Source organism: Misgurnus anguillicaudatus, unplaced genomic scaffold (assembly GCF_027580225.2).
Source record: "Misgurnus anguillicaudatus unplaced genomic scaffold, ASM2758022v2 HiC_scaffold_34, whole genome shotgun sequence".
In the NCBI taxonomy this organism is placed as follows: domain Eukaryota; kingdom Metazoa; phylum Chordata; class Actinopteri; order Cypriniformes; family Cobitidae; genus Misgurnus; species Misgurnus anguillicaudatus.
In genome coordinates, this window is record NW_027395284.1 from 1,494,566 (window position 1) to 1,506,314 (window position 11,749).

The window sequence follows — 11,749 nt, forward strand, 5'->3', positions numbered from 1 at the left end:
ACTTTCGAGCCCCACTGTAAATATATGCTACTTTAATAAGCTGTTTTATGATGTTTTTTCTCATTTGAGGGCTTCATGTTCTTTTGGAGATTACCTCTGCTGTCTTCAAGGCATTATGTTGGCAGCTTGGTGAAAGTTGCGTGGCAAATACATCAGTATTTCAATCAATTATAATTAAGTTATTCTGATGACAGCCCAGGATTATGTAGTGTTGTGTGAAATTTTTTAAACGGTTAATTATTATTTGCGTTTTTCATGTTTCTAAACATAATAAAAGTACTAGTTATTCTGCCGAATTGCAGCTCCACAAAAGTACATGCAGTATAACACACACAAAAATTCATTATATGACACTGAAACAAAACATAACTTTGATGTTTCTCTTTTGTTGGTTAGCTGTCTTATTTTATATCTAAAAAAAATTAATTTTCAACCCAATGTTGGGTCAAAAACGGACAAGCAATGTAATTTAACCTACGCTAGGTTGTTTCAACCAAAAATTCTGGGTTATTTTATCACATTGTTGGGTCAAATATAAAGATTTTCTGGGTTAATGTAACCCAACGGCTGGGCTTGCCCCTTTTTGACCCAACGCTTTTGTTTATGTGTTCATCACTCTATGATAGTATCTAAAATGATAGTAAGGATTCCTTTCAAGATCTTGCAATGTTTACCATGTTATACAATGAAATACGAGACATTGGTTAAAAAGACTTTAGAAGATAAAATACTATAAGATGGGCATGTTTTGCAGATGCATAATATTACTTTGAATTTATATGAGTGTTTGTTCCTCACCTAAACTCGTATTCCTGTGCAGCTGGGATATTTCAAGTTTTCTCATTTTCTTTTCAGTTTAATGTCTGGTCTAGCAGCACTGGATGCCAAGTGTTCCAGTCGGCTGGGCATCATGACAATCTCATATTATCTGTGGACGACCTTTGTGGCTGTGGTGGTGGGCATCGTCATGGTCATCATCATCCACCCGGGTGGAGCAGCACAGAAGGAGGACTCTGAAGACAGCGGCAAGCCCATCATGAGCTCAGCTGATGCTCTGCTGGACCTCATACGGTAAGAGTGTGGAGAAACTGTGGCAAAATGTATCTGTGATCAACAATAAAGTAATAAAACAACTGCTGTTTTAGCTCATCTGAGATGTAGAAGGAGGTAGATTATTGTGATTTTTGATTGAGCATCTTCCATTTATCAGTGTTTTAAATTTGCTGCAGACTGATCTCACAGAAAGTTGTGTTATAGTCACGCAAAATTTTAATAATTTATTCGTGTCCATGGCACAAAATTCTGATTTTTTTCGTGCCTTGAGCACGATTGTCTTTTTCGTTTAATTTGATGTATTGTTTTTTCCTATTTACTTATCATTGTTGCTTGGGGTTGGGGTTACAATCTCTATCTGTTACATTTTTAGACATCCTAAGCAGGGGTTAAATTGGGATTTGTTATGTGGGGGGGCTCTGCGGGGAGGGGTACTTCAAGGGGTAACATGTTTAATACTGATGATAGCAAAGCCACTGGTGTGTTTCAATGACATTCTGGACCTCTGATAAGATTTGATAAGTTTCAGCTTTAAAGCTGTGCCAGAGGTTGACCCCAAATATTTTATAAAGAGCGTCTGAATTTTAAATGATGCAAATCTATGAGTTTGACACCCTATATGCATTTGTTGCACATGTCATTATGCACAATTGATCAAACTTTAAATGAAGTTAAAAGAATCAACCTCCTTGAATAATTCTAGGCATAAGATAGGCTAAAAAGACTCAAATAAAAAGAAAAGGTACAACACACAGTACTGTATCATCAAAATGTCTTATAAATTAGCCATAGAGATTCCCTATGCTGGTCAGCAGCTAAAACAATCATATAGTTAGGTTTGATTTGTGTAATCAAAATACATTATTTTATTAAACTATAATAGTTATATCCAGTGTCATTCTTAACATAATGTAATTAGATGAGTGACATACATACTTTAATCCTTTACACGTTTCTAGTCTTATGAAGTTTTCTCGACGTGGGCACCATTCTTACCTCTCTCTCTCTGTCTCTCTTTCTCTCTCTCTCTCTCTCTGTTTCTCTCTCGCTCTCTCTCTCTCGTCAAATGATCCTGTGTGAGAGCGCGTTCTTGAAGTTCTGAGTTTTTTCGCTTAAGTTGCATAACTTGCGCGAAGACGCATTTAAAGGGAAAAGCGCGTGTTTTCGCGGCAATTGCGGCACCCAATTCGCGTCATTGTCATCGCCCCTTGCAAGGACGCGCCTGGTTGCGTCTTTGCATTGACTTTGTATGTAATCTGCTCGCGCAAATCGTTGAACTTGCGTTGGTGAGTATGCCCCATAATGAATGAAAACGCATTATTCCCTTCGCGTCAGTGCACGCGCACCAGCGCAGCGAGTACACACGCACAAGCGCAGCGGGTACACTGGCAAGAGCAGAGCGCGACCTTCAGCCTATGTGCCGGAGCTTAGCCCCGGACGGCCCCGGCCCAATTTAAACCCTGATCCTAAGTACCCCAACTCTAACCCCAACTCCAGGAGAGAATAGTTTTAAAAGCGAAAAAAAAACATGTAGAAACCAATACATAAAGTACATCCTAACCCAAATCCCAAATCTAACCCCAAACCCAAGCGACAATGATTTAAAAAAGGGGGTAAAAAAGGAGAAAAAATACATAAAATGACATGAAAAAAAGTTGTGCCACCGACACAAGAAACTATTTATTGAAATTTGTGTGTCATGAAAAAGACATTCGTGCTCAAGGCATGTAAAAAAGCTGAATTTCGATCCATGGACCCAAATATAATTGATACAATTTTGCGTGACTATAACACGACTTTCCATAAGATCATGTTGCTTTGCTGACTATGTCCTTGGCTAGATCACTTGTTAAATAGATTTTGGTTAACATCTCCAGAAAAAAACACGTAATTTCTGTTTTAGTGATCGCATGTAGGCACATGTTAACCTAGGCTTCGGAGTGGTTGTTGAACCATGCAAGTAAAGCTCATGCTAAGCTATTTAGTCTTTGTTTGAGTAAAGTGAGGGCAGAGCTTGGCTCACTAGCATTGTGTTACTATTGTAGTCGGTCAGTGGGGCAAGTTGTCGGGTCATGTCAATAAACTTTCAAAGCTCAGCACTATTGTGATTTTGAAAAGAAAGGACAGTCAGACAGACAGAGTGTGTATATATATATATATATATATATATATATATATATAAAGAGAGAGAGAGAGAGAGAGAGAGAGAGAGAGAGAGAGAGAGCACACTTCATGCTATGAGAAGAGGTTTCATTACAGTTAACAAGCGTGTAATAAATTAATTTCAACGTCAATCTAAGTAGATGCCATTATTTTGTAGCTGTGGAAATGTTAAGAGTATGAGGCAGGAATCCTGTGGGATCAGATGAGCTTAAATGTATCTCAATAGGCTTTATGTCCAGCTGCACTACTTCCTGAACTTCAGCCAGCTCCTTGATTCCTGTCTGCCATTATTGGACAAACTGATTAATCCAGGTGTGTCTGATTATTGTTGTTGTGACTAGGTCAGGCACACCTGGATTAATCAGTTTGTTTGTGACTACTGAGGTCAGGCACACCTGGATTAATCAGTTTGTCCAATAATGGCAGACAGGAAACAAGGAGCTGGCTGAAGTTCAGGAAGTAGTGCAGCTGGGCATAAAGCCCATTTAAGGTTGGCTGAGGACTGGGGAATTCCTGTCCCACCTGATACATATGCTGAGTAACTGAGCATAGCCCTGTGTCACTGGGGTGTTTAGTGAAGGCTGGAGTTAAATCTGATTACTGATCTGAGCCCGAGACCATATGGCCCTCATTGAATAGATGGCAGAAGGGGAAGCTATTTAGAAAGAATAGTATAGAGTATTTACATTGCTGTTTTTGACCAGACAGTGGCTTGACCGGCACATGAAGCGATACACTGAAGGGGTTTGGATAAGTTGACTCGCCAAATATGCATACTACTTTAATATGTACTTTATTGGTGAAGTCATACTTGAGTATGCTATTTTTAGTAATTACAAATAAAGCTGCAATACAATTTGAAGATGTCAGCAAATGAACATGAATGCTGGTGCCTTGTATGGTGATATCCCAGACATGATTTTTAGCATCAGCGAAGACAATGCTTGTTGACAAGTGGCTTTAGCTCTGTTTTACTGATAAATAGCATGATTATACAGGTCCATCACTGCAAAATCACCAGTGTTGAATGTACACTGCTGGTGTTTATATGAGTACCACCAGCCCTTTTACCGACATTGAAAGCTATAATCAAAATGTATACTGGTGTAAGATTATATAGGTCAGAAAACTATTCCATGTCATAAAATAAATATGTTTTTTCTTTATTAGCAACATGTTTCCTGCCAACTTGGTTCAAGCAACTTTTCAACAAGTGAGTTTTTTTCAATTTTCTGTTATATCCTGTGCTTGCAATACTTATAGGGGTTCTGTTTTTGTCTATTTTGTGTCATACACTTCATATGTTGCTGTTTTAATCTAACCTGAAGGGGCATTAAAAGCAAATATTGTACAAATAATCCCCCTAGACATCACTTTTGCCCACTAACGTATAGTTTCGTTTTTATTTGCATTTTCACAAATATATGCATAGACGCTTTTATCCAAACTAACTGGCAGTGTATTCAAACTCATGACTTTTTTATGAATATGCAATCTCTCTTAATCATGTGTTAGTATCGCACAAGAAGTATTCCCATCATGAAGCCCAAACCCACCAGCAGTCAGGATTTACAGGACACCACAACCAAACGCGTCTTCATTTATGGAATCCAAGATGACAATGGCACAGACATTCAGAATTTCTCCCTCGACCTGACGCCACCTCCTGATGTTGTCTTCAGGACGCTTCCAGGCACCAGTGAGGGCATGAATGTACTTGGTATTGTGATCTTCTCAGCCACTATGGGTGAGTTAAGGGACTAATGCCTATGTTGTCATTCAGCATTTTATTTATAAATGCTTATATAAAGTATATTTGTTGCTCAGGTATAATGCTTGGAAGGATGGGCCCAAATGGCAGCGCTCTGGTCAACTTTTGCCAAAGTCTGAATGAAGCTGTGCTGAAAATTGTGGCTATTGTTATATGGTAATATGTTATATGTAATTGCTATATGTACAGTAATTTAATGTATACAGCTTATTAGTATGAGATACGACCCCATTTTTTTTTGGATATGTGCCATGGTGCACTCTTATGGGGCGTACACACCAAACGCAAATTTAACGATTTGTGCAGTCAAATACAAAGTCAATGCAAAAAAATGTGAATAGATGCAAACTGGTGCAGGATGATGCAAATGATACGATTGCATCGAAAACACATGCTATTCGCATCAAAAAGGTCTTCACTTAAGTTAAATAAGTTAAATCGCATCACACAAAATTAAAGTAATCTAAAGTAATCACCCGCAAGTAATCTAGAGCAAGGAATGTGATGCATCGTGTTTCGTATGTACGCAGCATTAGGGCATACACACCAAAATGTGAATTTAATGATTTGTTTGAGTAGGTTACATACAAAGTCAATGCAAAAACGCAAATAGACGTAAACTGGCAAAGGGCCATACGAATGACGCAAATTGGGCGGTGCGATTGCCGCGAAAACAGATGCTATTCGCCTCAAACACGTCTTCATGCAAGTTAAAATTATTCAACTCAAGCAAAAAATCGCATCACACAAAGTTAAATCTCGCAAGTAATATAGAGCGAGGAACGTGATTGTAACGATGAATGCGTAAATTTAACTATTTGTGTGAGTAGATGCAAAGACGCAAATAGATGCACACTCATGCAGGGTGATGCGAATTACGCAAATTGGCGCGATTGTGGCGAAACCACGTGCTATCACGCTATTGCTTTTCGGGCAAGTTAAAAATTTGCATGACACAATGTTAAATCTCGCAAGTAATATAGAGCGAGGAACGCAATTTTAATGATGAACGCGTGAATTTAAAGATTTAAAGTCAATGCAAAAACGCAAATACATGCAAACTCATGTGGGGTGATGCGAATTACGCAAATTGGGCGGCGCAATTGTGGCGAAACCACATGCTATCGCGCTACTTGTGCAATTTAAATTTTGCATGACACGACATTAAATCCCACAAGTAATATAGAGGGATGAACGCGATGCTACGCTTTTGGTGTGTACAAATCATTTGCATTTAAAAAGACACACCCAAAAAATGGCACATTTTTGCTCACACCTACAAAGTGGCAATTTCAACATGCTATATAATAAATGATCTATATGATATTTTGAGCTAGAACTTCACATATGTACTCTGGAGACACCAAAGATTTATTTGACATCTTAAAAATGTCTTAAGAAATGTCCCCTTTAAAAAGGTCCTAGTACGTACCATTTTGGTACAAATATGCACCTTTGAGGTAGCAGTATACCCTTTAAGGTCCCAATGTGTACCTTTAAAGTACCAATATGCATCTTTTAGCGTAGCAGATGTAATTTTTTGATGTTCCTGTAGCTCAGTGGTAGAGCATTGGGTTAGCTGTGCAAAAAGTTTGTTTAAGAAAAAGTTTGTACCTTATAAACACTGACACAATCCTACAGGTACTTCCCATTTGGGATTGTGTTCCTGGTAGCTGGAAAGATCTTGGAAATGGATGACCCTTCAGCCATGGGAAAGAAACTGGGTTTCTATGCTATTACTGTAGTGATGGGACTGGTGCTTCATGGCCTCTTCATCCTTCCTTCTATGTACTTCTTCATCACCAAAAAGAGCCCCATCGTCTACATTCGAGGCATCTTACAGGCCCTGCTTATCTCATTAGCCACTTCATCCAGGTATACAAAACAAATCTCCACCTTAATTTTTCTTGTTCAATATATCTGAAAGAGATGGAATATGTAATAATCATGCGTAAGCATGTAGTTTATTTGCTTAAGTTTATTGACTGTACACATATGCTGTAATGCAGCTCTGCCACACTGCCTATCACCTTTAAGTGCCTCCTGGAGAACAACCACATTGACAGACGAATCATTCGCTTTGTACTTCCTGTCGGAGCCACTATTAACATGGACGGTACAGCCTTGTACGAAGCTGTGGCGGCCATTTTCATCGCTCAGGTCAACAACTACGAGCTGGACTTTGGACAGATCATCACCATCAGGTAAACATTTTTATACTTTTTGTTTTTTTAGTGACACCACAGTTTTAATCATGAAACATCTAACGTGTATTTTGTAAACAATCCAGTATCACTGCTACAGCAGCCAGTATAGGTGCTGCTGGCATCCCACAGGCTGGTCTGGTAACCATGGTGATAGTTTTAACTTCAGTGGGACTCCCTACTGATGACATCACTCTCATCATCGCTGTGGATTGGGCCCTGTAAGACAGACTCACTGTTTGACCACAGTAGTAGAAAAACATTTCACTTTTTTAATTAAGTTTCTATGAAGTTTTTATTAAGAAATACTATCATGGTCTGTTAATGTTTTCGATCGAAATTTCATTTTGTGCACCTATCAGGGATCGATTCAGGACAATGGTGAATGTGATGGGCGATGCTCTTGCCACAGGAATCATGGCACATATATGCAGAAAAGACTTTGTGAAGGAGGGTGAAGAGGTATGATTTAAAGAGCCAGTAAGATGCCAATTTTAAGTGTCCTATCACTGTTTACAAGTCCCGGACAACAGGTTTAAATGCATGCAAGGTCAAAAAACACTGTAATTTTCTCAAAATATACATTTAAAATTACCCCATTTCTCAGAGATCCCCAAACGATTCGTGTGAAGCCATTTAATGACTCCGTCTAAACCCCACCATTCAGTAGCCTACTCGGCTCTGATTTGTCAACTGACACAGTCTCCAGTCCGCACAGACCACAGATCAGTGGCACAGACCAACAATAGTGCAACATGTATTGACCTAGTGCTAACATGATTTACTGAGAAGAGATTATTGACATCAATACATATCATTCATCATTAATCCAAGCAATAAAAACAACGACAGACACTAACATTTTACACTAATTTAAGCATTTATGTAAGATAACCGGGTCATAGCAAAACCGTAAGTGAGCATCCGTTAGCTGCTTGCTAATGTGACTCTCTGACAGTATCTTTCCCCACCATTGACGAGTTATCTCGTCAAACTGCAATACCGCTATTATCGACCAGGTGGCGCTATTCCGCAACTTATAAAACCCGGAAGTATTGCCCTAGAGCAAACATCTGTAGCTGTGTCCCAATTCAGGGGCTGCGACCTTCTAAGGACGTATTTTAAGACCGATTGCGTCACAGCAGCGCGACTTCAGGCTGGTAAGGCCGTCCCAATTCAAAGGATGCCTAGAATGAAGCCTCAAAATGCGTCCTCATTTCTACGCGCTGTTAAGGATAGAACGAATGGATCCTTAACAGCCGAGGATATCCCAAGATTCATTGCGTGCCTGCAACGGCGGCTGGATATTATAAAATAAACAATTAAAACCTTCATTAAATAAAAGTGTGTATTTATCAAAAAAAGTTTGTCACTGTTTTAGTATTATAAGTTATGTTTTGTGTTAATATTATTATTTTTTTATGATGCATATATTTCTAAGGTTGATTTATTAAATTTAATATACTGTTGAATAGTTTAATCTACATCAACGTGTCATATTTTATAAACTTAATTAATATTTTTCTGATTTCATATTTATTTTAATAAGTCAGAAACGTTTTCGCTATGTCCTGCTAACAGGCGCAGCAGGTGACGCCAATTATGGGTCATCCGAAGGTTAGACCGTCTCATTTCAGTTCTCTTCGCGGATTTCTGAGGCTGCCACCTTGAAAGACCGAGTGCTCATATTTAAGGTCGCATGCTTATAAGGTCGCAGCCCCTGAATTGGGACACAGCTAGAATGTCCGTGTATGTTTTAAAGATCGCTCTGCATCTGATCTCTATCAAAAGTCCTTCACAAAATTGGAATTATCTCAGCTTTTTGCTAAAAATTTGGTGTTTTTGATGAAACCTACACATATTTGAGAGGTGATAAAAACAGAACACATGAAGGTAGGATGAAACGGATTTCTTTTGTTTGAAAGCAGAGGGTCTGTTCTTTTAATTAATATATTGTATTTTTATATATTTTAAAAGGAGCATTTTCTGGAAGGCATTAAACTTTTGTAAAAATCATGAAAAATGCTGGTGGTGAAAGAGTTACGAGTTTAAACAACGACATCATTCATCATTAATCCAAGCAATAAAAACGACGATAAAAACTAACATTTTACACTCATTTAAGCATTAATGTAAGCTAACCGGGTCATAGCAAAACCGTAAGTGAGCATGCATTAGCCACTTGCTAACGTGACTTTCTGACAGTATATTAAGAGTTTAAAAAACAACATCAATACATATCATTCATCATTAGTCCAGGTTATAAAAACGACGACAGACATTAACATCTTTACACTAATTTAAGCAAGCATGTAGCTATAATCATATTTACAGGTTGTGGTTAGGAGACGCATGTTGTTCCAAATAAAGTGGGTACTGAACCATCTTTCATTGCCAAACGTTTAGTAAATCCCTCCGTGAAAAAGTAATTTTAACCACTGATTCTTCACAGCCAAACGTTTAGTATATCCCTCCTTGAAAAAGTAATTTTAACCACAGATTCTTCATATATCTTCATTCTTGGTAGTGAAAACAACACAAACTGAAAACACAGCATGATATGATGTTTACACATTAACTAGCTGTGGGCAGGTCATAGTTTTCGTTTCTCCGGCGGACAAGGCTGTAGGTGGGGATTATTATGCAAAGTGTTGGGATTATTATGCAAAGTGTTGGTATTACGTGGATAAAGTCAGGCAGGAGATTTAATCCATATGACGACTCGTTTCAGCGATTCAGAGTCGACTCCCTACTTTAGAAGCCAATAACTTTATTAATCGTGCACTTTTTGGTTCATCTACTTTGCACATTGTTTACATTGATGGACAGCTACCTGACACACTGCAATACAGGTCACTTTCAATTTTGGATCTGTTTGGCTCTTTAAGTTTTACAGTATATGTTAGTCCCTTTAGCATTCGGCAGCAATATTGGTGATGCTCGTGGGTTAAGGTTAGACATGTTTGTGAGCTCTGTGGTTAAAAAAAAACCTGTTATCTTGTCCTTATGTCCTTGCAGATTCCTCTAATTTGTGAGACCAAACCCATGATCAGCATCCAACAGATGATATCCCATCAGAAAAACGGTTTCCAGCCTCCTCCACCAGGCCCCACAAGGAAACCTTCTCACCTTTCACCTGACGTGGCCCGCCTCATGCAGCTGGAGGAGGGCATCAAGCCAGAAAAGAAAAAGTCCCCGCACTTGTCTCCACACAATTATAAAAGAGCGCACAAAGACAAGGACCACTGTGCCATTGATATGAATGGCCTGGAGACCAATGTCTAGACTCTCTCAGAGCATGACTGGTGCATTTCATCCCTCATAGAGACCAAACAAAAAGACCAAGTGCTCAGAAGTGGCAGCCAATCTTGCGCTTTTACTTTCTGATACCACAGAGATTACAGATCTTTGGACCCGGTTGCCGTTTGCTGGATCTGTTCCTTGTTTCTTTTAAATATCACAGAGCATAATAAGCAGATATGTGGAAAAAGATCTGTGTGTATATATATATAAGTGCTTTGTCATTGTGTGTTTTCCTTGTTATCTATCAGCGACAAAAGACGCCATGTAAAACTACTGATGTTTATGGACAGTATACAGTACTTATGAAATATGGTTGTTTTATTCTGGTTTATTTTGCTTTTGCAATATTTTTAATTTTTTTTGAATGCTTTTTCTGTTTTTTATTATAACAGAGAGAATAAATGTTGTCTCCTGGAGAGGATGTAAGCACCAGTGACCATAATACAGTGACCTCGAAAAGTACTGCAATGGTTAAATGTCATATTTTGAGGATTACAGTGCATTAAAGAGGTTTGCTCTGTTTACCGGAAAAACGGCTTATGGAAAAGTAGCACATAATCTTTTCTGTAGTCTTGATAAAACACACCCAAGTTAGGATTTACATGAAATATTTTTAATAACAAAAATATAATTAAATATATTTTATCATATTTTATCATTTACTAACCCCTTAATTTTAATGCATTTATTTCCTGTTGACCTTAATGACTTTTACTATATAGACAAAAAATATTTTTTGGGGGTGAAATATTTCTGTGAATGAAACTCTTCCACAATAGAAAGAAAATCTATGATGATGCATATTACAGTTTTTGGGATCTGGATTTATCTCCTTGTGTATTTGGATGCAAAAACTCATAAGATCAACTTTTAAGAAAAGAACTGAGCAGTTAAGAGGATAAAACAGATAATAGCCTTCTCATTTTAAAGAGTAGTATGCGTTTTGCTTGTGTCATTCGTTTGCGTCTGTCCTTCAGACTTCCAAGAAGAGCAAGTCGGTTTTCTTTGACAAGTTACAGTTGCAAACTTTATGGACTTGCAAACCATGCAAAAAATTCCAACCCTTACAGGATTCTTTGTATAAACATGTCAAATACGTCTGACTCGCATATTGACCATGATTCATCTGCTAGGTTTCAAAAACAGTGGAAGGCCATTAAAATTCAAAAATATTACAGTTATGCCTTTTATTTAGACAACCTCCAAACCTATAAATCTTTATCCCACAAAATAAAAAGATCCAATCTTGTTCAAT

General features: G+C 38.1%; 1 protein-coding gene across 1 annotated transcript; it reads left to right on the top strand.

Moving 5' to 3' along the window:
- The first annotated feature begins 803 nt into the window (after positions 1-803).
- Positions 804-10,956, top strand: LOC141363353 (excitatory amino acid transporter 5-like). Its single transcript, XM_073865997.1, has 9 exons — positions 804-1,071; positions 4,387-4,429; positions 4,732-4,963; positions 5,044-5,143; positions 6,629-6,862; positions 6,997-7,191; positions 7,278-7,412; positions 7,554-7,653; positions 10,210-10,956. The coding sequence occupies exons 1-9, from the start codon at positions 860-862 to the stop codon at positions 10,474-10,476; spliced, it is 1,518 nt and encodes a 505-aa protein (XP_073722098.1). The 5' UTR covers positions 804-859; the 3' UTR covers positions 10,477-10,956.
- The last annotated feature ends 793 nt before the right edge of the window (positions 10,957-11,749 follow it).

What these genes read in the sequence shown, in the direction of transcription:
- LOC141363353 (XM_073865997.1), top strand. Translation starts at nt 860, where the DNA reads ATGTCTGGTCTAGCAGCACTGGATGCCAAGTGTTCCAGTCGGCTGGGC. An exon ending in ATTGTGGCTATTGTTATATG is followed by an intron (nt 5,144 to 6,628) that starts GTAATATGTTAT and finishes ACAATCCTACAG; the next exon opens with GTACTTCCCATTTGGGATTG. An exon ending in TCATTAGCCACTTCATCCAG is followed by an intron (nt 6,863 to 6,996) that starts GTATACAAAACA and finishes GCTGTAATGCAG; the next exon opens with CTCTGCCACACTGCCTATCA.